The sequence below is a fragment of the Patiria miniata genome, unplaced genomic scaffold (genome assembly GCF_015706575.1).
Source record: "Patiria miniata isolate m_02_andy unplaced genomic scaffold, ASM1570657v1 HiC_scaffold_17, whole genome shotgun sequence".
Lineage (NCBI taxonomy): Eukaryota > Metazoa > Echinodermata > Asteroidea > Valvatida > Asterinidae > Patiria > Patiria miniata.
The window spans coordinates 7,703,752-7,728,293 of NW_024037055.1; the positions used below are offsets into that span (position 1 = coordinate 7,703,752).

At 42.1% G+C, this 24,542-nt stretch overlaps 2 protein-coding genes across 4 annotated transcripts in view; one reads left to right on the plus strand and one right to left on the minus strand.

Moving 5' to 3' along the window:
* LOC119723710 overlaps nucleotides 1–6,929 on the minus strand; it is a 79,552-nt gene extending 72,623 nt beyond the window's left edge. For 2 of the 3 annotated variants that reach the window (XM_038194507.1, XM_038194508.1), the window contains exons 1-2: nucleotides 6,773–6,928; nucleotides 2,391–2,593 (exon numbers count right to left, since the gene is read on the minus strand). In XM_038194507.1, coding sequence (XP_038050435.1) covers nucleotides 2,391–2,546 — 156 coding nt within the window. In that variant the 5' untranslated portion in view covers nucleotides 2,547–2,593; nucleotides 6,773–6,928. Of the gene's footprint in view, nucleotides 1–2,390; nucleotides 2,594–6,772 lie in introns of all 3 variants that reach the window. The other variant, XM_038194506.1, reaches the window with a different exon arrangement.
* A 903-nt stretch (nucleotides 6,930–7,832) lies between these two features.
* Nucleotides 7,833–21,736, plus strand: LOC119723711 (H/ACA ribonucleoprotein complex subunit DKC1-like). The gene is made up of 12 exons (XM_038194510.1): nucleotides 7,833–7,900; nucleotides 10,656–10,711; nucleotides 10,878–11,056; nucleotides 11,805–11,989; nucleotides 13,837–13,901; nucleotides 14,312–14,438; nucleotides 16,012–16,142; nucleotides 17,518–17,661; nucleotides 18,332–18,571; nucleotides 19,397–19,500; nucleotides 20,976–21,240; nucleotides 21,583–21,736. Exons 1-12 carry the CDS (start codon nucleotides 7,885–7,887, stop codon nucleotides 21,640–21,642), a joined length of 1,572 nt encoding a protein of 523 aa, XP_038050438.1. The 5' UTR covers nucleotides 7,833–7,884; the 3' UTR covers nucleotides 21,643–21,736.
* The last annotated feature ends 2,806 nt before the right edge of the window (nucleotides 21,737–24,542 follow it).

Sequence of the window (24,542 nt, forward strand, 5' to 3'; positions counted from 1 at the left end):
AGTAATTTGGTACATTTTGTAGTTTTGTTGTTTTGATGTTTGCAAATGTTGTACATGTATATTCCCTTTTATGACCAGGGGCTTAGCCATTTTCTAAGCAATATTTTCTGTCAGAAGCTCTGTAAAATCGGGCCAAGTTGAATTGCCAGCTAACCGACAATTTCCTTCTCTATGCAATCATTTTTATAGATCATTGTTACACATAGGTTCAATCTCCGCAACTTGTTATAAAAATAAAACACTACACCCCTGAAGCAGTTACACTGATGGTTTGTTCGTTCTAATTTTGGTTCTGACGAGTGTTCCACTTTTTTTTTTATCGTTTTTTCGCTCTCAGCTGCCGAGCTACCTCATGGCAACGCTGCAGGCTGCAATCTTAATTGAAAATGACAGCAATGCTGTTTTTCTTATTTTTTTTGTAACTGCGAAATTGATATTGATGTTATTATAAGGACATTTCTTGAGGTCTTCCTTCTTTTCTTTTTTAGGACTTTGGACTGAGGCAAGAAACCGACCAATAGCTCAGATGTTAATGCATCCTAAGAAAAAAAAAATCGAGATTGAAATTTTGAACATTTGGGGCCTACAGGCCCGTGCAACTCTCTGTGTACACAACTCTGAGGATATTTACTTAAGAATATATGTCTTCAAAATTTGGCTTCTTTCTTGAAGACGTACCTGTACAAGGACAGATACAAGTGCATACCAGGCAAGGAAGTTTAGCTTAAAGCCACCATGGTGCGTGTGGGCAGTTTTGGTCTTCATGTAAAACGGGAAAATGAATACAGTACATGTACATCATTTTAAGGGGCACTAGGTCCTGAAATCCCCGAAAATTCTATGTTTTGGATTGTTTACTTAGCCTACATGTATTTCAAACATCTGGTTGAATGGAAACCAACGTAATGTCTTACCGTTCCTGAGAAAAGACCAAAAAAACCTGCTTCCTTACATCGGATATGACGGAGTACGAATACGTTTTTCGTGTCGTTCTCAGTGTACGATACACGTTGTGTGTCTCGGGACCAGCAGTGACCAATCACCAATGCAAAAAAAAAGTGGTTTCTTCAACGTCCGCAAAAGGCAAACACTTTACGAATGAAATCACAACTAGCATCCAAACAGCTCGAATTTATGGGGTCGCAAAAGTGGACCCCGAAATTTGTTCTCGCACGCATAATACAGGAATAACACAAAAACGCCCAGTTTTTAAAGGATAGTTGTGTGGATGTTTAAATATCCTACTTTTAAATGTAATTTCTGATTAACATCCACTCGTTCAATTCACGTTTTGTAGCCCAATTTGGCTGTTCCAGGACCTACATGTAGTGTCCCTTTAAGCTTTATACATACGTGTATGTACTCGTCCAGTTTTGATGAAAGAAATTGACAAGAGTAGGGTTTAAACCTGCGACCTCCGGAATACCCTTCCAATACTCTTGTAACAACTGTCATTATAGTGGCTACAAATGTAGTTAACCCTAACCTTCCCAACTCCTCCAAAATCCTCTTTGCAAAATGGAGCATTTTGCAGGGTTGCGGCTATAAATGGCAAAAGTGCGTGGCTGATTTTGGAGGATGCACTGTGTCATGGTCTAAGGCTGAACCTTGTGTTGTTTATGCTCAGCCATGCATAAACTAGTTAGACCTACATGTATATTATACTTGAAATTCTTCGCACTGCTCATCAAGGATGTCACTGGCTCTGCCTCAACATATTGCCAGTGACTGCTGGAGGATTTTGCAGGATTGAGGCTGTATGCTATTTTTACTTGAAGGCAGTGGGAGGATTTTGCAGGATTGAGGTTACATCCTAGCAAAAATGCCCAGGGAGTTAGGGTTAAGGAAAGTAGATCATGATAAGGCGGCCAGTGGCCACCTTTTAGGATGAGCACACCAGCTATCCTATGCAACCAAACATTCTGTGCCAAGTTGTCCTTTCAGTCAAAATCAATCAAGCGACTGTGTTCTAACAGTTAAGAGCTCCCAGCCTACATAAAGCAGGATTGACTGGCTGTGACTGTTTATTTAACTTGATACAGCTGTGCTTTGACTGTAGGTGATTGATAAGACACTTTAAATGATTTTGACTAGTCACAGTGCATGTTTGCACTGATACATAAGGCCAAAAAAATAGATCTGCATCCGATTACATTTTTTGAAATTTTTTTTTTTGTGTACCAGCATTTGGAGGGTCTGCGTGTTGTCAAGGGTAAAATTTTAGTAATTGATGGTTTTGGGTGTTCCTTTTTCTCATTTTTCCCACAAAAAAATTAGGATAGGAACTGTAAGAATAGGGTAGGTAGGGAAACCGGAAGCAGAACTATTTTGGGTGTTTTGGGCCAACATTTTAATGAAAATAACTTAACTGATGAACACCAATGATTTACCTGCATGGTAGCTCTTGTCCGATCCCGCCTCTCACTTCGCATGGCATTGAAATCTGGACAGGCCAGAGACGTGTTTGTTGTGGTGTCCAGTACATGTTGGTGGTCATCATCATCATCGGTCAAGTGACCGTCGTCCAAGTAAAGATGACCATTCATTATGGAACAGGGTGCATTTATGTGGCTTTGCTCAACTAAAAATAGGCCTATGGAGAAATATACAAATTAGGCCAAAATTAGTACGAATTTCACAACTTAGGCCTGGATCACGTTTGTAAACACAAGTGCATTTTGAACGATAAAAGGGAGTCGGGAACTAGCTTGAACTGGTTTCCGTCCATAAAATCTCCTCTAGTTCCCGACTCATTATTAATGTTCGAAATGCACTTGTGTTTACAAACGTGATCCAGTCTACTCATTATCATAATCAATGCATCGCGCGTGCTCGGTAACGGAATCGCACTCAGGATACGGGGACCATCGAATGAACGCTGGGCATGATGCCACATCGCAATTCAAACACGAGTCGGAAATTTAACGTGTTCACGACCGCGAGGGGAGCTCTCGGAATTGAACGGGAATTTTACTTTTCATCCGGATCGTAAGTAAACTTCAGTACAGCCATCTTAATTATCGATGTCTACTTGTACCTCAGGTGGCGTATCTAGTAATTTGGAGGCCGTTTTGAGGGTGAAATCTGATGTTTTTGTTTGGCAATGTTGGGTTTTTGGGTCAACGACAGAATTGTGTTGCTCGGCATATAAGGATTAGCTTGGACCCTACTATCGCCAGACCATGTCCGAATGTTCAAAAGGCGATAAGTTGGGTCCAAGTTACTCGGACTAGCATGACTAGGGTCCTTGGGCAAATACAGTAGAGAGTCCTAAGGTAAATAAAGCGCCCTCTATTGATGACTTCATGCCCATCCACCCCGCATCCGCACATCTGCTCATCCACGCATCCAAGGTATCCCAAGCCATCTCACTCGGTATACATTCTACACGTACTTGTCAATTATTCACTCTCTACAGCACCCTCTATTGATCACAATTTACTTCATGCCCGTTCAAAAGGCGATAAGTTGGGTCCAAGTTACTCGGACTAGCATGACTAGGGTCCTAGGGCAAATACAGTAGAGAGTCCTAAGGTAAATAAAGCGCCCTCTATTGATGACTTCATGCCCATCCACCCCGCATCCGCACATCTGCTCATCCACGCATCCAAGGTATCCCAAGCCATCTCACTCGGTATACATTCTACACGTACTTGTCAATTATTCACTCTCTACAGCACCCTCTATTGATCACAATTTACTTCATGCCCGTTCACTCTAAATTATACCGCCCTCTATTTTTTGTTATAGGCCCTTCATCTACGTACATTCTCAAAAGAGTGCCATTCTACTCAACGACCCCACTCCTCACATCGCATCCAAGTTTTTCCAACTACAGAAAAAAAACTTTTCCGGCATGGCCCTGCGTTCTATTATTATTACTCCAAATTCCTACACAATCTTAAGAATGAGCGCTCATTCTTAAGATTGCGCGCTCATTCTTAAGAATGCGCGCTCATTCTTAAGACTGCGCAAATTGCAAGAAAGCGCACAACATCAACATGCTCACATGGCCGGCTCAGCATTCATGCTGCGGTGAGTCAATGAGCTGATGAGTGAGCGAGTGACGGTGGTCAGTCACGTACGGTGGCCCACAACTGTCACGGCAAAAGCAAAAGCGCCGCGGCAAGCGCAACAGCGCCGCGGCAAGCGCAAAAGCGCCACGGCAAGCGCAAAAGCGCCACGGCAAAACAAAAAGCGCCGCGGCAAAAGAAAAAGCGCCACGGCAAAACAAAAAGCGCCGCGGCAAGCGCAAAAGCGCCGCGGCAAGCGCAAAAGCGCCACGGCAAGCGCGAAAGCGCCACGGCAAGCGCGAAAGCGCCACGGCGAAAGCGAAAGCGCCACGGCGAAAGCGAAAGCGCCACGGGTTTATTGGGAAGGGGCGTAATCATACATGCCGCTACTACATCAAAAATAAAATGGGAAGGAGAATGGCCGCCACCAGGAATTCTTATTAAGCACAGAATTTAATTCTTTGAGAAGTGATTTTATGGCTGAGAAAATAGCAAGGCCAAGGAAAACCGGTCAGGAAATAAATCGTCGATATTAATTTGTTGTAGGATAATTATTATTCCAAGAGAGTTGCTGCCGTGAATCAGAGTTTATAAAGGAGTGGGACTCGCTATCAGCACCATCAGGGCCGTTCCTCATTTCTTTACATTTCGTGGGATGCAAACAATTACGAGGACGGGAGGCTCTGTGAGCTGATGCATTTTTGAAGACATTTTTTCCCCCTTCCGACTAGCATGCAGAGAAGAGTTCCGTTAATTTGAGCCTTTTTTTCACAGGTGTGTATACCAGTGTAGGCACGCAAGTGAGCTGCCCAGAGTGTATGAGTTAATTTTTTTTTCTTTTTCAGTATATCATACACATCTAGAAAGTCGATTAAGGCTCTCCTGCAGGGCTGCGGCAGTGGGTGGGTAAGGCTTGTCAACACGTAACTCGCCCGCGGGCCCATTAGGTTAGAAATTCCCAGAGAGCGGGAATTTCAAAACTCTTCGCTGAACGTTCTCAGCCATAAAATCACTTCTCAATTCATGGTGGCGGCCATACTCCTTTCCATTTAATTTTAGATGTAGTGGCGGCATGTATGATTACGCCCCTTCCCAATAAACACGACTGATTTGAAGATACTAACTCACAAATCGAGAAATGGATCGTTCTATTAGACAGTTGCAACGCTTTCGACAGAGGAGGTTAGGTCGTGGATTTCATGTAAGGAACGTAACACAGGCGAAGACTTTGGATATAGAATAAGAAAGAAATAAATTAACTTAAAAAAGGGGGGGGGGGGTAAGGGAGAGACACTAAACAAAGGAGAAGTGGTATCGTTGAGATGCACAGTTCTAAGCTCTTCTATGAAAATTTGGTGGCTCTGAAAAGAGCCGTTTGCTTTGTTTCGAGTGAATACGGAACTCTTTGATGCCGGAAACAAGCCCTCTTTCTGCCCTGCAGGCTGATTCTGCGAGGATGTGGAAGACTGTCCACAGGGCAACTCATCATCGCTATCGCTAAGCATCATGAGGTCTTGTTCGGCTTCTTGGTTTCTTGAGCCGGGGGTGGGTGGGCCAATGAGTTCTAGGTTCTGAGTTAATTTCTTTCTTTCTTATTCTATATCCAAACTCTGGGCAGCTCAATTGTGTGCCTACACTGGTATACACACCGGTGAGCTCATGGGCGTCGCCAGGATTGTTTCTAGAGGGGGCAAAACATATTTTTCCCAAAAAATTCTTGTATTTCTGAACAAATTCTCGATTTCTCAGTTTTAGACGGGGGCAGGGACATTTTGCCCCCCCCCCCCAACTCATTCAATTTACACCACTATGACTTCGCGCCTCTTTTTCTTTTCTTTTTTTCTCTTTTTTTCCCTTCCTTTTTTGTGTGCTATTCCAGGGGGGGGGGGGGGGGAAGCGCCCCCTTGCCCCCCTCGCGACGCCCATGGGTGAACTAAGTCTCAAATTAACGGAACTCTTCTCTGCATGCTAGTCGGAAGGAAAAAAACTCTTCAAAAAAATGCATCAGCTCACAGAGCCTCCCGTCCTCGTAATTGTTTGCATCCCACGAAATGTAAAGAAATGAGGAACGGCCCTGATGGTGCTGATAGCGAGTCCCACTCCTTTATAAACTCTGATTCACGGCAGCAACTCTCTTGGAATAATAATTATCCTACAACAAATTAATATCGACGATTTATTTCCTGACCGGTTTTCCTTGGCCTTGCTATTTTCTCAGCCATAAAATCACTTCTCAAAGAATTAAATTCTGTGCTTAATAAGAATTCCTGGTGGCGGCCATTCTCCTTCCCATTTTATTTTTGATGTAGTAGTGGCATGTATGATTACGCCCCTTCCCAATAAACCCGTGGCGCTGTTGCTTTCGCCGTGGCGCTTTTGCTTTCGCCGTGGCGCTTTTGCGCTTGCCGTGGCGCTTTTGCGCTTGCCGCGGCGCTTTTGCGCTTGCCGCGGCGCTTTTGCGCTTGCCGCGGCGCTTTTTGTTTTGCCGTGGCGCTTTTTCTTTTGCCGCGGCGCTTTTTGTTTTGCCGCGGCGCTTTTTCTTTTGCCGCGGCGCTGTTGCGCTTGCCGTGGCGCTGTTGCGCTTGCCGCGGCGCTGTTGCGCTTGCCGCGGCGCTTTTGCGCTTGCCGTGGCGCTTTTGCTTTTGCCGTGACAGTTGTGGGCCACCGTAGTCACGAACCCGAGTCATACTCATACTTAGTTCTAGTCCATCACAATTATCAAATATATAATTATCAAACTTTGGGCGGCATTGGCCTACCTCTGTGTCACACATCTTTAACTTGAATCAAAATGTTGGGTATTCGTTGTTCACGTTGATCTTCATTTTTGTTGAAATTCGACGAAATGTCAATCTGCACCTTGCCTTGCAGGATTTAGTTGTTTACATGCCTCCCGTGGCCTGGTACTCGGCTGTGTACGTAAACTATAGGGCAAAGAATGTGATAACCAGTGTTTTTAACAACCCAGTTTTTATGAGGGCGCTAGTACCTGAATCTGAATGATATGGAGTGCCGAATCTAAACTTGATTGTTAATTTTGATGGATTATAACCATAGAGCTACATGTATAGTAAATTACGAGAGCGCTACCTCTTAAGTACAAAGTGGGCGCATGTTTGTACACAAACCTATGGAGAACTAGAAATTGTGTACGGCTTTTGTACGGCTATTTGCATATCTGCGTTTGTATTCCATACCGGTGCATTATCGAAGCCAATACGCCCAAAACCGAAAGGCACGATCAGCAAATGAGCGTGTCTTTTGCTCTACGCAAACAGCGCAGCCCGTGCGCGTATCATCGCTGCAGATGCTTTTTGCAGTGACGTTTTTTTAACTCTCATGACGCCGTTGCATGTAGAGTACACTTTCAAAAATTCAATCCATCTAACTTCATTATGTTCTACAAACACGCACATGAATTCAAAATGTCTGCGCCCAGGACGGCTTCAAAGCGTCTCCGCGCGCAGTAATTTAATATAGCTCTATGATTATAACAAACAAATTACATGTTTGTATACAAAAAAAATTCAATGAAAGAACAAAAAGTGGGTAATCATTGACAAACACTCTCCCCAAGTTGGGCAAACCTAGCTTTGTCCGAATTGGGCTAATGATGATTAAATTTCTTTCTTTTTTTAATTCAAAAGTGACTTGGGGTTTCCGATTTTTTGTTCATAAAACTTATGTTATAATACCTAGCCCACCAGTGATTAATTTTCTGAAGTTGTTAACTGAGTTCCGCCTGTTGGGACAAATATACATAAACAGTGTTAAGCTGGAAAAGGATTCCATTTACACATATCTATATTTTGTACTCAGGCGTGCCATAGCTGTTGCGCGCTTTCGCCACCACGTGTAGTTCACAAACAAAATGGCCGACGCTGCAGGTAAGTTCAAAAAAATACGCCACTAAACAATCCGAATAAATACATTAAGATTTAAGAAGCATACTTAAAATGAAATTACGTGCCTTTGTTTCTCATGTAGGAGTCATGTGATATTGATTCTTCCATAAATCAGCCTAAATTTCGTGTGAAAATCAAATATTTCTGGAGTGGTTGTAACTTGTAAAGTTGAAATGGCCGCCCAACGGCTCACCGTACAAATGCTGTACTGCATGCACAGCTGTGCACGCAATTATGTGATGGAGTAATTGCAGAATAGGAGAATACCCCGCCACATTTGGTTATGTAGCATTTTGCAGGTCAACTTTGTGGAAGGAGTCATGATGGAAACAACTTGGAACCAGCTCTGGGAAAGATTCCCATATCACTTATCAGGCCATCACTAATTTTTCCCTGGCTTCAGTGACCTAGTAGGCCCCCTTACTCCTAGAACTATGAGGCTCCACGTAGTGGAGCCTCATAGGTTCAGAAGCCCGTAAAATTGTTGTCAGCACAAAACACTAATTAAGTACAAAAACGTCCATCCCAAGCAGGCCGTTTTCCACAGAACCGCTGCACAGTTTGCCCCTAAACTCCATACAATACCTCATGACATACTCACGTTATGTGCACCCAACAAACATCGGTGGATTCTGTCTGTTTTTCGGCAAAAATGATGAAAAATATGCCCTTTCCGCACTGAGCCAACCTAACACTTGAAACGAGCACGCGTGCAGAATGATCGCAGTTATTTTCGGTTCGATCGCTCGTGCATACTATCATTCCGCTCCTACACCATACCCCCCGCGGCGCGCTCCGAGCGATCGAACCGAAAATAACTGCGATCATTCTGCACGCGTGCTCGTTTCAAGTGTTAGGTTGGCTCAGTGCAGAAAGGGCATATTTTTCATCATTTTTGCCGAAAAACAGACAGAATCCACCGATGTTTGTTGGGTGCACATAACGTGAGTATGTCATGAGGTATTGTATGGAGTTTAGGGGCAAACTGTGCAGCGGTTCTGTGGAAAACGGCCTGCTTGGGATGGACGTTTTTGTACTTAATTAGTGTTTTGTGCTGACAACAATTTTGCGGGCTTCTAAACCTATGAGGCTCCACTACGTGGAGCCTCATAGTTCTAGGAGTAAGGCCTCCTATGAGTAGTAATATCATGAATATCAGCCGGCCATCATCAGAAAGTGATAATATAGGAAAGAATGTTAGGCATGTTAGGTCATGTAGGTTGCAAGTGCAACCTGACGCAGCTTTTAAACTCTTCATCTATCAATTATCATCTCAATCATGTCAGTCATCGCAAAAATGATGATAATAAGACATGAATCTGGGACAGAGAAATATTTCGGTAATCCTTACTTTTAGGACACCTCTATTTTTTACGAGTTCTGTTCAAAACTGACTTTTGCAGATGACTGTCCAGTCCAATGTGACTTTTGCAGGTTGAAGCAGTCTTTTTTCTTCATATAAACTCATGTTAGTTGTAATTTTGAAAGCACTTTCAAAGAAAATGTGACTTTCCTACCTTTTTTCGCAGTCAGACATGCATGTTGTAGTTCTCACATGCCTGAAAGCCCTACATAATGCAAGCTCGATGCTGATTGGCTGCTAAAAAATAAAAAAAAATTTATCAGCCAATCAGCATCGAGCTTTCATCGCATTGAGCTTTCAGGTTTGCCATCTTGGTTTTTGAGTCTGTTTTCTGGTTGTCATCGTCGTCTTTTACCCCTGAATTTCCCTCATAAATCAAAGCCCTGCCCTCTTTCCACAAAATTAATCCTGCTGATATTCAAGAAGGTGTCATTGCTAATTGTTCAGATGTGCCAAGAAATATCAGAATGTCAATTTTGAGTGTCATTTAGTCAACTGTTTTGGTGAGTCTTTCCCTTCCTATATAGGAACGGGGTCCTAAAAGTAAGGATTACCAATATTTCCAATTCTACTTAAAACTTTTGTTTGACTCTCCGTAGAATTTGTACACAACCGCTGAAGTAGCGTCAGGTTGCAACATTCTTTCCATAATGTGTCCTAAAAAGTCAAAATTAGCGGGGAAAATATTAGATTCCCATATCTGGCCATCACTTGTCACCCTGTGCACAAACCCTATGAGACTGGTCTGAATTTTTTTTAGTAAATAGGCCTACTTCCATATTTTCACTTCTAATTTTGACTTTTTAAATTTTAGGACATACACGTACATATGTATTATCACTTTCTGATGGCTGAATATACTACTAGGTTACTGAAGGGAAAAATTAGTGATGGCCAGATATGGGAATTTTTCCCATAGTATTTGCATATTTTGTCTCTTATTTTTTTCCAACAAAATTGTAGCTCAGCCTACATGTAGGCCCTACGGCCGGCTATGCCTGCAATGTTGAAAATGTGAGCTCCTATACTGTATCATCATGAACATGCCTACTTCTAGGCTTTGAAAACAATTTCGTATCAGCAAAATACTTGAGAAAATGAAGAATCTATCCACCATCTTGGAAAATTCCCCACCTTTGGAGGGGAAAAAGGGGGAAAAGCGCCCGCCTCCTTCATTTTTTCAAAAAGCCGGACGATAAACTACTTATTTTATTGAGAAGGCCTACCCAAAATGGGCCTAAGTGACAGTTTTCTTCTTTTTCTTTTTCCCTTTTTTTTTTACTTTTGAGGGGGAGAAATTTAATAAAATGCTAATGCTAACAAAGTGCCATCTGATGACAAATACCTGCTAATGTCTATCTTTAAACTTTGCAGAAACTCCGAGCAAGAAAAGCAAGAAACATAAGAAGCAAAAAGAGAGCACTCTTGGTGTAAGTAAAGAAGAAGGCGTAGTTTTGTCAAAACACCAGTTTTAATATTTCAAATAAGTTGTAAATCTTGTTTGGAGTCAAAGTTTGTTATTTTGTTACAAGTATCGTATTAAAGCAGTACACTTTAAATATGATTTATTACGCATTTTGTCCTCTTCATTCTCAGGATATACAGCAAGAGACGAGTTTCCTGATCCAGCCGGAGTCTAAGACTCCCAAGCTAGACACTTCACAATGGCCGCTTCTCCTCAAGAACTTTGACAAGTTGAACGTCCGCACCGGTCACTACACTCCCCTGCCCAGTGGCTGCTCCCCACTCAAGCGAGAGTTCAAAGATTATGTCACGTAAGTTGGCATTTCTGGCTGCACTTTTGTCGAGGAAGTTAAGAATCCCTCAAATTTTAGTTGATCATTAATACCCAGATGCAAAGCCTCAGATGAAATGAACTGGCATTGTTTGATTCTCCTACAGGTGTGCACTTGTAGTATGAAATTTCATCCAAGGTTTTTATCATTTTAAAGCTATAGTCCATCATTTGCAGCTATCCAAAAAGTAACTGACGTAATTATTGTTGAAAAACGTGATTGGTTGAAAGATAGTAAGGGAACTAAACTCCCTGTGAAATTATTCTTTCTGGCAAGTTGTCATTTTGAAGAAATCAACGAAAGAAGGCCTTTCAAACCAGACGCACCGTTGGAAATTTCCGTTAGTAGTTCGGTTTTTTTTATTCGGCGAAGTGCAAGCGTTGGCACTACGCACATGCGCGCACGGTCACTATAATTCGTCGGATCGGTGCGTGACATCGCGTAGCTCTGCATTCGGCTTAGTGAGAATGTGTCTCGGACGCTGAATTCAGGCCCAATTCAAAACATGATTCAGCAACTTTTGATATGAAATCCAATCTTAGAATGCTGTTTTTCTCAAAATTTACAGCTGAAGCTAAGCTGAAACTTCATCAGGTTAGTTATTCAGCACCCTTCTTCAGATTTTTAGTACGTTTGTTGCTTCAAACGAACAAAATGCACAAGTTACAAATGATGGACTTCACCTTTAACTCGTGTATAATTTTTTATGCTTTATTTGTTTTATCAGGAGTGGTTTCATCAACTTGGATAAGCCTTCCAATCCTTCATCCCACGAGGTGGTCTCTTGGATCAAGAAGATCCTCCGTGTGGATAAGACAGGTCACAGCGGTACCCTTGACCCCAAGGTCACCGGTTGTCTGATTGTGTGTATTTCCAGGGCAACGAGGCTCGTCAAATCACAGCAGAGTGCTGGTAGGTCTTAATATTTCCCTGCTGGGTAAATCTTTCTTCTCACATCCTTAGCCCAGTGGGTTCCGACCAACACAATCAGAAGCCATTATTGTGATGAAGCCATTATTGGAGTGCCATGGCCCAGCGGTTAAGAGCACTGGACTCATGTTCTGGTGTTTCAGAGGCAACGGTTAAGTTGGTTTCGAGCCTGGGCGCAGACACTTGTGCCCTTAAGCAAGGCACTTAACCATTCTTGCTTCGTCCTTCGGATGGGTTAAGGCGTAGGTCCCGTGTGTTGTATAAGATAAACGCACGTAAAAAAAACCCAGTAACGCATATTGCTAAGAGAAGGGGCTCGCCCCAGTGTTTCTGGCAGGAAGGATGTGTATACCCTGCCCTTGTGACCCCTGAGAAGGGGTGTTGGTCCAGTATGAATCAAGACAAGAGGTTGTAGTATACTTTTGATGTACACATTTTGGCAAGGCTGTTGGTCTACGGAGCATCGAGCGAGCATGAACGACCTGCTGACAAGAATGATATCACTGTAGTAATGGCTTATTAGAAACCCAAAATTAGTCCGTACTTGTCTTTACATTGGATCCACTGCTCGGGTTATAAACTAGCATTGTTAACCCTAACCCTCCAGGGCATTTTGGCTAGAAACCCTGCCAAACGCAGCAACATGCAATGCTTGTCTAAGTGACAAGCCTGCCCAGTGTAGCAAGATCCATCAGGCCAAAAGTCTCAAGGCCAAACTGCCTTAGAGTCTGTGGTCACCGAATGCAGCAGGATACAACTGTGGCATTGTTCAATGGGACTAGCTCTCATTGTCTCAGAAGCAGCCGTTTATGCACTGGTGTTGGTAGCTGAATGCATCAAAGTGCACCAGACTTTTCCACCTACCTGATGCACTGTGTTGCGTCTGGCAGGGTTAGGGTTAAGAGTACTGTCACAGCCTGCATGGTGGTGTGAATCAATTCGCATTTGTTGGTAGATAAGAGAATCTGTGTGACAGCATGCTTCCAAAACTTGCTTGCAAAGGGAAATCACAAAGCAAGTAGTAAAGTCTATCACAAGCCAATAGCCCATCGGGCCGGCGTTTACCTCCGGCTTAAACGGCTTAAAGTGACTAAGAATATTTCTGTGCCCCCTGGATGGGATGGGACGACGATCCATCGCAGGTTACTCCCCAGCTAATGCCAGTCCTTCTGATTTGAAAATCACAGGTGTGTGGGAAAAAAGCACACCTGGATTTTTTTAGGCGTGTGATTTTTCTAGGCGTGTGATTTTTCTAGGTGTGTGATTCTATGGTCCAAGCTGGGATATATTTCATAATATTCATCTTGGTTTACAATAAAGCCATTTTCTCTTCACTGACGTACTTTATTTTTTCACCAATTATGAGGTAAAATTATGCTGTAAATGTATGCCGAGGTGTGCGGTACTGAGGGATTCAGGCGTGCGATTATTCGCACTTCTCAGGAAGCTTTTAGGTGTGTGATGGCGTGGGGGTGTGATCGCACGCCTCAAAACAGAAGAACTGAATGCTGGTACTTATTTATACTCCTGGGCAGAGAGAGGCAAGTGGGGATGAGGTGGCTTGCCCAAGGACACAACCATACAACCAGCAGCTGGATTTCGAACTCCTGACCCTCTGATCGTGAGCCACGAACCCTAACCATTAGGCCACGCTCCCCCACAAAGTATTAGTAGCAGTATGCTATTTTATGGCCTAAGCTCACACTGAAAAGCAAGTTGATGTTAACTATGAACCATATCCATCATGTCGTTTGGTGCCCATTTGTGCAATGTTGTTCACTTGAAATGATTGTAACCTGTGATGTGTTCTTTTTCCGTTGTATTAATAGGTAAGGAGTATGTGTGTATAGTCCGATTGCACAGCGCTATTGAGAACCAAGCAAAGTTGGCCCGGGTAAGGCCTACAGTAAAGACATACAGAGGCAGACTTCTGCCTCTACACAATAATTAACTCCAAACCCCTAATCTAGTTATCCTGTAACTGAGATTAGGGGGAAACAAGCATGAACAGCATTTAAACTCACCATTATATTGAAGACTTGAACAAGATGTTTATATCGGCCCTATCCGTTGTGAAAATATCAATATGCATGCATTTTTTTTTTTTAATTGTTTTAAATCCTCGGTAAAATATTTCTCTTGAGAAAACCAAGCCGAGTTTGCGGAAAGAAGATTTGATAGCCTTAACTATTGCCAAATACTGACGTTCAGTTTCTTGATGAAGTCTTGTGGTTTGCTTCAGTTCTTGTCCTTTTATTTAAAAATACACTTTCTAAGATCAAGTCACAATTATTTGTCTTGCAGGCCTTGGAGACCCTGACAGGTGCCTTGTTCCAGAGACCTCCCCTCATCTCAGCCGTCAAGCGACAATTGAGAGTGCGGACAGTCTACGAGAGTAAGCTCATCGAGTATGATGACAAGAGACACCTTGGTGAGTCGTATTGACTTCGTGCTCAAGTAACTCATGAACGGTGTTCAACAGAGGGATATGACTATTAAAGGGAATAAATGTGTGTTCGGGAGGTATTATAACACTCTGTTTAAGACCGGTCAGAGTCTGGATGGGTGATTCGCCTCGGGTAATGATCGACCATCCAGACTCCCACCGGTCTTAAACAGAGTGTTTAATACCGACCGAACACATATTTATTCCCATTCAGAAATACCTTTTCGGTCTAAAACAAAAAAGTCTTTTCGGTCAAAAATTCAAAACAAGCCAAAAACTAGACGTTGCCCACCATTTTGTTCAACACTTTTACTTCATGTTTTACGAAACACCCCTCTGACTATAATATGGAATGCCCCTCCACAACTCGTTACCTTATAAGGACATTGGCATGCGCGTCGCGCGTACTGCGCGATGTCACGCAAAACGCAGCTGGGCTGGTGTGTGAATTTCGGACCATGACATACTGATTCACTGGTAGTATTGTACATGCATACGTGAGGAATGTGAACGTTCAACCAATGAAACGTTAAAAGGCACCGGATTTCATGGGAGTTCGAATTTCATGTGACACTGGAAAAGTGTTTAAGACCAGCTAGCCATGTCTTTATCATCCGTTTAAGACCGGCCACGTGACGGGCTCTCGACCAATAGGAATGTGTAAACCGTCTTAGGTATTTATGAATGACAATTGAAGATGCATATGGGTCCAGTGCAAAGAGGCTACAGTCGTGTATATCATTCAGATGAAATTTAGGTGTGCATGCTTTTTGCTACACACAAAAACTTTCAATCGCTTGAACAAGATGGAGACCAGCCACTTATAATATACATATGGTTTGAAGCCCAAGGAAAGTCTTGAGTACAAAGACAGTATCATTGGAGGACTTGGGAGGAGTCGGGAAGGTTCCTTAACCCTTTCATTACCACATTGTTTAATTGACATGGCTTTCCCCAGGACCAAATTGTTTGCTCAGTCATGCGCAAATCACTAGAGTGTGAAAAAATTGACCAAAAACTCACTTTTTTCAACCCAGATTTTCACTGCCAAGGAGTGATTAAAATCATAGGTGTTGTGTGTAAAGTTTGTTCCTTGAACCTTACTCTTTTATCTGATGTAAAAATGAAGTCCATATGTGCAACTATAAGAAAGTTATGCCTTTTTGTTCATCTGGTCCCATTTATCAAAACCGCAAGCCATTTCACCACATGACCAAATGGCACTCCATACCTCAATTTCTGTGTGGATACTTCTGAAGCACTTTTCTCAATTTTTTTTGTAATGGTAACACTATAAATAAACTACACCATTAGAACGATCCAAAAACACTCTTTCAGCTGGTATATGGTTGATGTATGGGCGGCCAAACATATCAACATGCCGACTTTCTGAAAGTAGTAAATACATCTGTGTTGAGGGTGTTCTGTGTGTGGTTTCCTGGTCGACTAAAGTCGCCATGGGAATCAGCAGGGGGGTTCTTCTTGTCGACCAAGTCGCCCATGGTAAGGAAAGGGTAAAAGGTCTTATAAATTGAGATGTTCTCTTGGTATCTTGCAGGCATCTTTTGGATGAGCTGTGAGGCAGGCACCTATGTCAGAACACTATGCGTTCACCTCGGCTTGTTGCTGGGCGTAGGAGCACAGATGGCGGAGCTGAGACGAAACAGATCGGGCATCCAATCGGAGAAAGTAAGTGGGCAAGACACGAGCAGCGTTTGTTTTTTTGTATAAGATCACTTAAAGGGAATGTACATCATTGGCTTTTGCTGTAATTTTCAGAAATGCTGGAAAAACCAAGAAAAACAAATGGTGGAGTAGTCTGGTTCCCTGACTCCACTAAAGATAAAATGGATCAATTTATAGATACCAGAAAATTGTAAGGTAAGGGAACCAGTCTGCTGGCCTGCACCCATTCATGAACATGTAACCAATAGCAAACAAAATTTGGACTGAAAAAAATGTTGAATTTGGAGCAGTAGTTGAAATATAGTTAGGTTTTTCCAACGGTGGTCTGCCGACCACCGTTGGAAATTTATACAAAAATACCATTTTCTTGAAAATGACTTCACACCAGGTGCCATAATTTTACAGGATGCTTTAGACTGTCATTTACCATCATCTCGTTCAAAGCGCATTTGGTAGCCCAATTGGGCTGTTCCAGGACCTAGTGTCCTTTTAACCTTTTTTATAATCGTACTGTGATTCAAAACCTACCTCAAAACTCATCACTGTACTACTCATCAAGTTCTCTGTGTCATACCTGTAACTGCCTAGAACTCGTTAACAGTTTGATAATTGCACTGGAACTCAAAATCTACCTCATAACTCATCTTACTACTCATTACCTGTCTCATTACTCTTCCAAGTACTTCATTCAATTACTCGTCACTGGTCTCTACATGTTATAGTACCATAACTCATTGCCTGTGTTATAATTCATCTCAGTACTTGTTCGGTGTTCTCCAACCTGTAAAAATAACCTGGTGCCCCGCCAAGCTTTCTGAGGCACCCGCCAAGCTTCAAAAGCTGCCGCCAAACTTAAAAAGTTGCCCGCCATGCTTAAAAAAAAAGGAAAGAATAATAAAAACGACAAACAAGTGGGACTACCCTTACCCTCCAGGGTATATTTTGGCCAGAAACTCTGCCAAAAGCAGTAACATGGAACATTTGTCAAACTGACAAGCCTGCCCATTGTAGCAATCAATCGGGTAAAAAGTCTCAAGGCCAAACTGCCTCAGAGTCTCTGGTCACTGATGCGTTAAAAAAGATGATGCTGAGCCAGTATTGTACTTAATTGTTAGTGTTACTGTGTTAAAAATGGCCTAAAAGCTGTTATCCGTACATAATTTACATTTTCATCTGCAAATAGCGCCCCCTAGCATTAAGAAATGTAGGACTGCAAATAGCGCACCTAATATAATTATAGCGCCCCCCCCCCCTCCGCTTTTTGATGGCGCACCGACCTTTAATTTTCAAAGTTGGAGAACACTGTTGTTATCTGTTTTTGGAACTCAACTTAGAACTTGTTACTTATAATTACTGGCACTGGATTTGCTTCCTTCAGGACCACCTGGTAACGATGCACGATGTTCTTGACGCGCAGTGGGTCTACGATAACCACAAAGACGAGGAGTACATGAGGCGAGTTGTCAAACCCCTGGAGGCGCTGCTCACATCTCACAAGAGAATCATACTGAAGGACAGCGCTGTGAGTAGGACCAATCTAGGGAGTGATGACAAGAGTTTTCAAAATTATGTCTTCAGGATATTGGCATAAGGACTGCGTATAAGTGGAGCGCTGTGGTCCAATGGTTACGGTGTTCGGCTCACTTGCCGCGGTACGTGGGTTTGAACCCGGACGGGGAACGTAATGCTTGCGTTCTTGGGCAAGACACTTTACTACAATTGCCTCTCTCCACCCAGGAGTATAAATGGGTACCTGTGAAGGTAGAGACCAGATTGCGCTGATCTTGAGCTGCTGCAGAAACTGGTCTCATGGCCTGACGAACAGGGGTAATAATTGTGAAGCGCTTTGAGACCTTTGGTGTAAAGCGCAATATAAGCACTATATTATTATTATTATTTTTTTATTGTAAGTTAAGGTAATATTTAAATTTGATGTGTGTAAGCCAACACTCCCTTTTTTCAGATGGGAGTCGGAGTTTACATTTTTTATTTGAAATAACCTCTTGTTAAGATCAAGTTAATTCAAATACTCAATGACCCAACATCTACTCTAGCGAGCTCGGCCACTTATCTTCACCCAAAATACACTCTAGATCACTTTATAAATTCAGATTTCACAAAGCAAAAAAGTTGAATGTGACAACGATAAAAGAAATCGATATCTATTAATATCTGTATTTGTTTATATAAAGATTAACGCCATTTGCTACGGGGCCAAAGTCATGCTGCCAGGGGTGTTGAGATTTGAAGACGGCATCGAAGTCAACTCAGAAATCGTCATAGTGACAACCAAAGGAGAGGCAGTTGCCCTGGCGATTGCCCTGATGACAACAGCTGTCATGGCAACCTGCGATCACGGCATCGTTGCTAAGCTGAAGCGGGTGATTATGGAGCGGGATACCTACCCTCGCAAGTGGGGCTTGGGGGCAGTGGTAGGTTTTTGTTTTGGTTTTAATAGCTCCACCGTTCAAATTTGGTAAATTTGGATAATAAGTTCTGCCTGTAGCACTTTAATCTGATATACATTAACCCTAACTCCCTAGGCCTTTTTGCTAGGATGTAGCCTCAATCCCGCAAAATCCTCCAATTGGCCACAAGGAAAAATAGCATATAGCCTCAATCCTGCAAATTCCTCCATTATTTCTCGAATAAGGTCCGTGGAGGAGTGACCACTGCCAGAATCCTGCAAAATCCTGCGGCAGTGACTGTCAATACATTTGTATGTTGAGGCCTGTCCAGTGACATCCTGGAGCAATATGGAGGATTTCAAGCATAATCCAGGCCTATATTTATGCATGGCTGAGCAAAAACCAACACAAGGTCCGGCCCAAGACCTTGACAAAGTGCATCCTACGAAATCAGTAATGCACTTTTGCTATGTAACCTCGATCCTCCAAACTCCTCCACTTTGGCAAAGAGGATTTTGAAGGATTCGGGGCAGTTAGGGTTAACCCAAACCCTCCAGGGTATTTTGGCTAGATACGGGTTAGTACACTGCGCATTGTATATATACATTTTTACAGATTGGACACGTGGCCATTCGCAACCAATGAAATGACAGTATCCAAGCACACGATGTAACAAAGTTATTTTTCGATTTGATACTTGCATGGAGCATTGATCACACACTGAGAGCGCACCTATGTTGGTATGCAAACTCCAGTCTATTTTCTTGGCGACAGTTCAGTCACAGCTGAGAGAATTTTGTGGCTCAATCGTCCTTTAGAATATGTTCTTCTGTTTCTGATGGCTTTCAGGCTAGCAAGAAGAAGATGCTCATTCAAGCTGGTAAGCTGACCAAACATGGCAAGCCGACAGACCAGACTCCGGAGGACTGGAAAAACTCCTACACAGACTTGAGGTGGGTTTTATTTTCATTTTATAATTGCTATATTTCATTTTGGTGACGTTGATTTGAATGGGAAATAATTTTAATTAATAAATTTTTTTGATTGACGTATTGCATGACTTTAGCCTAAGCTGTGGAAAATAGTACGCTTGGGGCATCTTCGAAAGCCTGTTCTTGTGTTAAACCAAAGCGAGGACGGGGTTGCGAATGACTTGCTGTCAACTATGTTAGTTTGTGGCTATGTTGTACTTCACCCAAAAAATACCGGTGACGTCATAAAATGTTAGAGGGAGTAGATGAACAGCATCAAGAACAAACCTGGCGGACTTAGGCCCGACCGCAACTTGCGTTAATGTTTTGTGCACAAAATTGAAAGCACTCATTCAGTGCAGGAGAACAAATGATAACAAATCAAGTTGTTCGTGGTCATAAAGTGGGCTTGTCGTTGCCAATATTTGTAACTGTTCCAGGATTTACATTATTTTCGTTAGATCATTAATGATTCCTTCTTAATTTTCAACTGGCATTTTAATACGGCAGCTGCCATCTTGAATTTTTGCCCAGCTGCACCAACCTCGTTCCCATGGATTCGAGATTTTGCTGCGTCATGTTGTTTCCCATCATGCCTTGCGCGATCTCAACCCCTGGAATTGTGTAATTTAAATGTGTCAAAATATGGCACATTATAATTAGGCTGCAGTTTATTCGTTTTACGTGCCGACGCCATCTTTAAAATGTTTAAAGTTGTGATTTTGAAGAATCAATCCTTTGAAACATAAGGTTTGGACGTTGCGTTATTAAGCAAAGATTTGTATTAAATGTACGTACCTCTTTCATCCCTTTACAACCGAAGATACAGGGTTTTTTTTTCAGCGAAAAACGAGGCTGCCATAATCCATATCATACAGGCATCGCGAGTTTTGAATAACTAAAAATTTCGAACGTGATGTTACATGCAAAGCACCCGAAATGCGCGCAGTACGCTCTGAATAGCCAGTCAGCATCGTTTACGTGTACATCGCGGCCAGGGGTTAGTGAAGGAATGCGCACGCGCCCATTGAGTCGAGGCTGCAGCTGCACTTCACACACACTTGGACGTTCGTAATTGGGAACCTGAAAACACTGTTTGCGGGTCACTCAAGAACGGGGTTTGAATACACCCTGAGGTGCTGTTGTCGCCATGCAACTATTTTAAGATGTCTCCCTCACGTCTGAGTTGCAACATATCTGTGTATATTTATGTGAAACTTATGCTGCACCCAAATAGTTGGCTAATGCAGGCAATTACACATGCACCTTTTGAAGCAGCTTTATCCACTTTCAGTAGACTGGTGTGTTTATGTCAGCCCTAGCACAGTAATTTTGGACAAAGCCACAGTCTCACAGATTCTGTGCCAAACATACATGCATTATGTCTGTCTGTTGCTTGCGTAAATTTTTTTTCCAGATTTTAATTTGACTTTGCAACTTTTTTATAATCCGTATAGTGTCAAGAAAGGATCCAACAACGGAGAAGCCACTACCAGCCAATCACAGCCCTCGGTTGAGGAGACTCCCGCCAAGAAACGCAAACGCCAAGAGAGCGACAGCAGTGCTAGCACCGAGAGCAGCTCAGCCGCATCGCCGGTAGCCATGGAGGTTGCTACGCCGACCAGCAAGGAGAAGAAGAAAAAGAAGAAAGACAAGAAGGAGAAGAAAGAAAAGAAGAAGAAGTTGAAGGAGGAGTCGATGACGGAGGAAGCAGAAACGGAAGTAAGTTAACAAAGCCTTAAGAAAAGTTGACTTGGAGGCCAAAGTCTTTGGCCGAGTACGAGTTACTTGGCTGCAGCATGGAACATAAACACGCATGCATCTATTGAAATGTGCATCTATTACTGACGGCGATAAGTTTTAAACATGCTAACTGAAAAAGAATCAGGTCATTTTGTTTTCATTCACTTTTGCTCAAAAGGGTCAAAGTAAAAGCTTAGATTAATACAAACAGTTAATGTGTATAGTAAACATTTTGCAAAGTGATTTTTCTTATAAACCTTTTCGTAACTTAGTGTTGTCTAATATTGTGTATTTTGTTTCTTCAATTTCTCTTTTCTTCAGGAAACCTCACCAGAGAAGAAGAAAAAGAAGAAAAAGAAGAAAGACAAGGATAAGAAGTAGTTGACGCCACCTTGTGCCCAAGGGACCCTTGTTTTCTATGTAGAGGGCACTCCGTTTTTACTTCGCTCCCCTGGGAAGGTTTTTATTTTATTTTGTTAAACATGTATGACCGAGAAGAACGGATATTCTTAGACGTCAGTGGCAGCAGACGAACCAGACTGTGGATCCATCCATCAACTCTTTTGTTTGTCTGCATTTGAGGGCCTGTTTGTGTCATTCCAGATACTGATTGAGATTATGTCAGGCATGCAGCTTTTCCTCGGATCTGCTGATTTCCTTGTTTGTTTTACTTCTCGGGAATGCCAATTGCAAATTGAAACATATTTCACAAAGCCTTGTGTTGTTTCCTCGTTTGTGGAGTTTCCTGGTTGTTTTCTAAGTTCCCAGTTGCATGCCTGTCATTGGATCCAGCACCGTGCAAAACAAACAGAACCACTCTCGCGGGCGGTGAATCCTTGAAGGCGCACACGAATGTCGTCTACTTCAGATTTTGTGTGCAGAAGGGTTATTTTTATGATAAGCTTTCTGTAATTTTCAGAACAAGTAAATCAGTCGCACTATATTTAATCATGAAATACCCTCTAAAAGAATTATGAAGAAAGATTGTCACAAAAGCCAATTTGATGTCTGTTTTTAACCTATCGAACGTCAGATCATGATCGTGATCATGAACCTGATCTGCTCAAAACAAACAGTCACTTTTGTCAGCTGAATAGAATGACATTCCATTTGTGTCCTTCTTTTGTTTGCTATTTTCAAATAATTATGTGGGGATGTTGTTGGACATTTTTAATTGGTAGGATTGAAGGAAATTCAGAGAATGTTTGCAAAATAATGGCAATATTTCAAGGTATTCAAGATTTGGCTTTAGCCACAAATTCCCCGTTTTCCTAAAAAGTTGCAGGCGATAAAGCTTTTCCAACATTTGTTAATTTGTCTATTTTAAAGGGAAGATACAACATTTGCAAACATCAAAAAATGAAATGATCAAATTATCATGAAATACCTTACTGGATTGTTAAGGAATGACAGTCTGAAGCTTCCTGTAAAATCGTGGCTCCTGGTGTGCTGACATTTTCAAGAAAAATTGTATTTTTCCAGCGCTGGTCGGGACTAGTGTTGGAGAAAACTGGCTTTTTTTCAAAAAATGCTCCTAATTTTTTATATTTAGTTATTCCTCATCTTCTTTGCAGTTGATTACACACCTGTGAAGGGGTACTAGCCAGCTAGACCGATTCTCTGAACTTACAATTCCCCAGAGTCTATAAATTGCTCCGTTTCATCTTAAGTGGAGTCAGGGAATCAGACTACAAGAACATGATTGGTTTTCTTGGTTTTTCCAGCATCTACCAGCCCAAAACGTGAAAGAAGTCAGTTTAACAATATTTGCTATAACATTCTAATCCTCCAAATCCATTTATTTCTGAAAATTGCAGTGAAAGCAAATGATGTACATTCCCTTTAATTAAATATTTTTACATGAAGTGTACTGTTAATTTCTTCATTCAAACAAGGAATAGAAAGTAAACAAACATTGACTGTGTTGTCCCTTTATGACTTGAATTGTGGCGCCCTTCATACTGTGACCATCTTTGAATATGTACATAAACATACCCCCTTCTTGCTTTTCTGAACATAAGTCCAATTAGTTTCAGGCTCAAGTGTCAAACAAAGGATTTGTACCAAATGTAATTTATTTCAATATAAAAAGATCTAATTTTTCATGATTGTTGAAATCAATGGTATATATCTCACAACTATTTTTTTCTTTGGCCTTTTGTTTGTGAATAGTAGTGACAAGCTGCCGTCGGGTTTTTTTTTTTTAAATTTGTGCAAGGTTTACAACATACATATGAATGGGAAAATCTCAATACAGATTTCAGAAAGAGGGATTGAATAAAATCCAGTGTTTAACTTGATCTACACATTTTTACATTTTCCCAGAACTTTTTGTCAAACTCCTTTACCTTTCTAAACAAATACAAATAATTAATACTGAAATATTGGATTTAGCCACCTTTAAACCCGTCCCTGCAGCTAACACCCCCCCCCCATCTCAAGCAGGAACCCCCCCCCCCCCAAAAAAAATACGTATTACTCTGTGATTAAAAGTTAAACACCCAAACCATTTTTTAAATTAATTTAGACCTGTATGAAAATGGGATTTATCCAATCATTCCAGGTGGCCTACTTGGGAAACTCAACATGCAAGGATATTAGTTCTTTTTCGAATTGCTGTCTCCAACGTGGGATTTATGGCTGGCTTCTAGAATCATTTAGAAGTCCTATATGTCCAAGTCCAAACCAAAATTATGGAAAAATAATCGGCCTAATAATCTGGGTTAGTACTCCTGATGCAGAAAGACAATCATGAACCCATTTTGTTGCGGTGTCCCCAAAGCAAGGGCCCAAAATGTCCTTCAGCCGAACCGGGAGTCGAGGCCAAGTTTCGAAAACACCAAAAGCTCTAGTCAACAAGTAAAATGTGCATAAATTGGAATTCCACACCTGGCGTTCCACTTCCAACCAATAGCAGCCTCTCTTTAGCGCGCACGGCCGAATCGGCCGCTCTCTGCTTGATATCTCTCCGCGCCGAAGAAAATAGAGCGCGCTGTCGAAGGTAGTACTAGTTGTCAAAAGACAAATAATGGTATGACCCCACCCCCCCCCCTCTTTTTGCCTGTTTATGTAAAACGGAATGGGATCATCCAAACCGCGTAGGTACATATCAACAAAGTCCTTCATTTCCGTGTAAAATGCATACCCGGCCGTATCACTCACTTATCGTGTACTTTCTGTGAAAACGCGCATTTTGAAGTCGTTATTTGTAGTCAAATATTTGGACCGAATGGCTGCTCTTGTCGGTTGTTTACAAAAACGAGCACCTTTTCAACGCATTA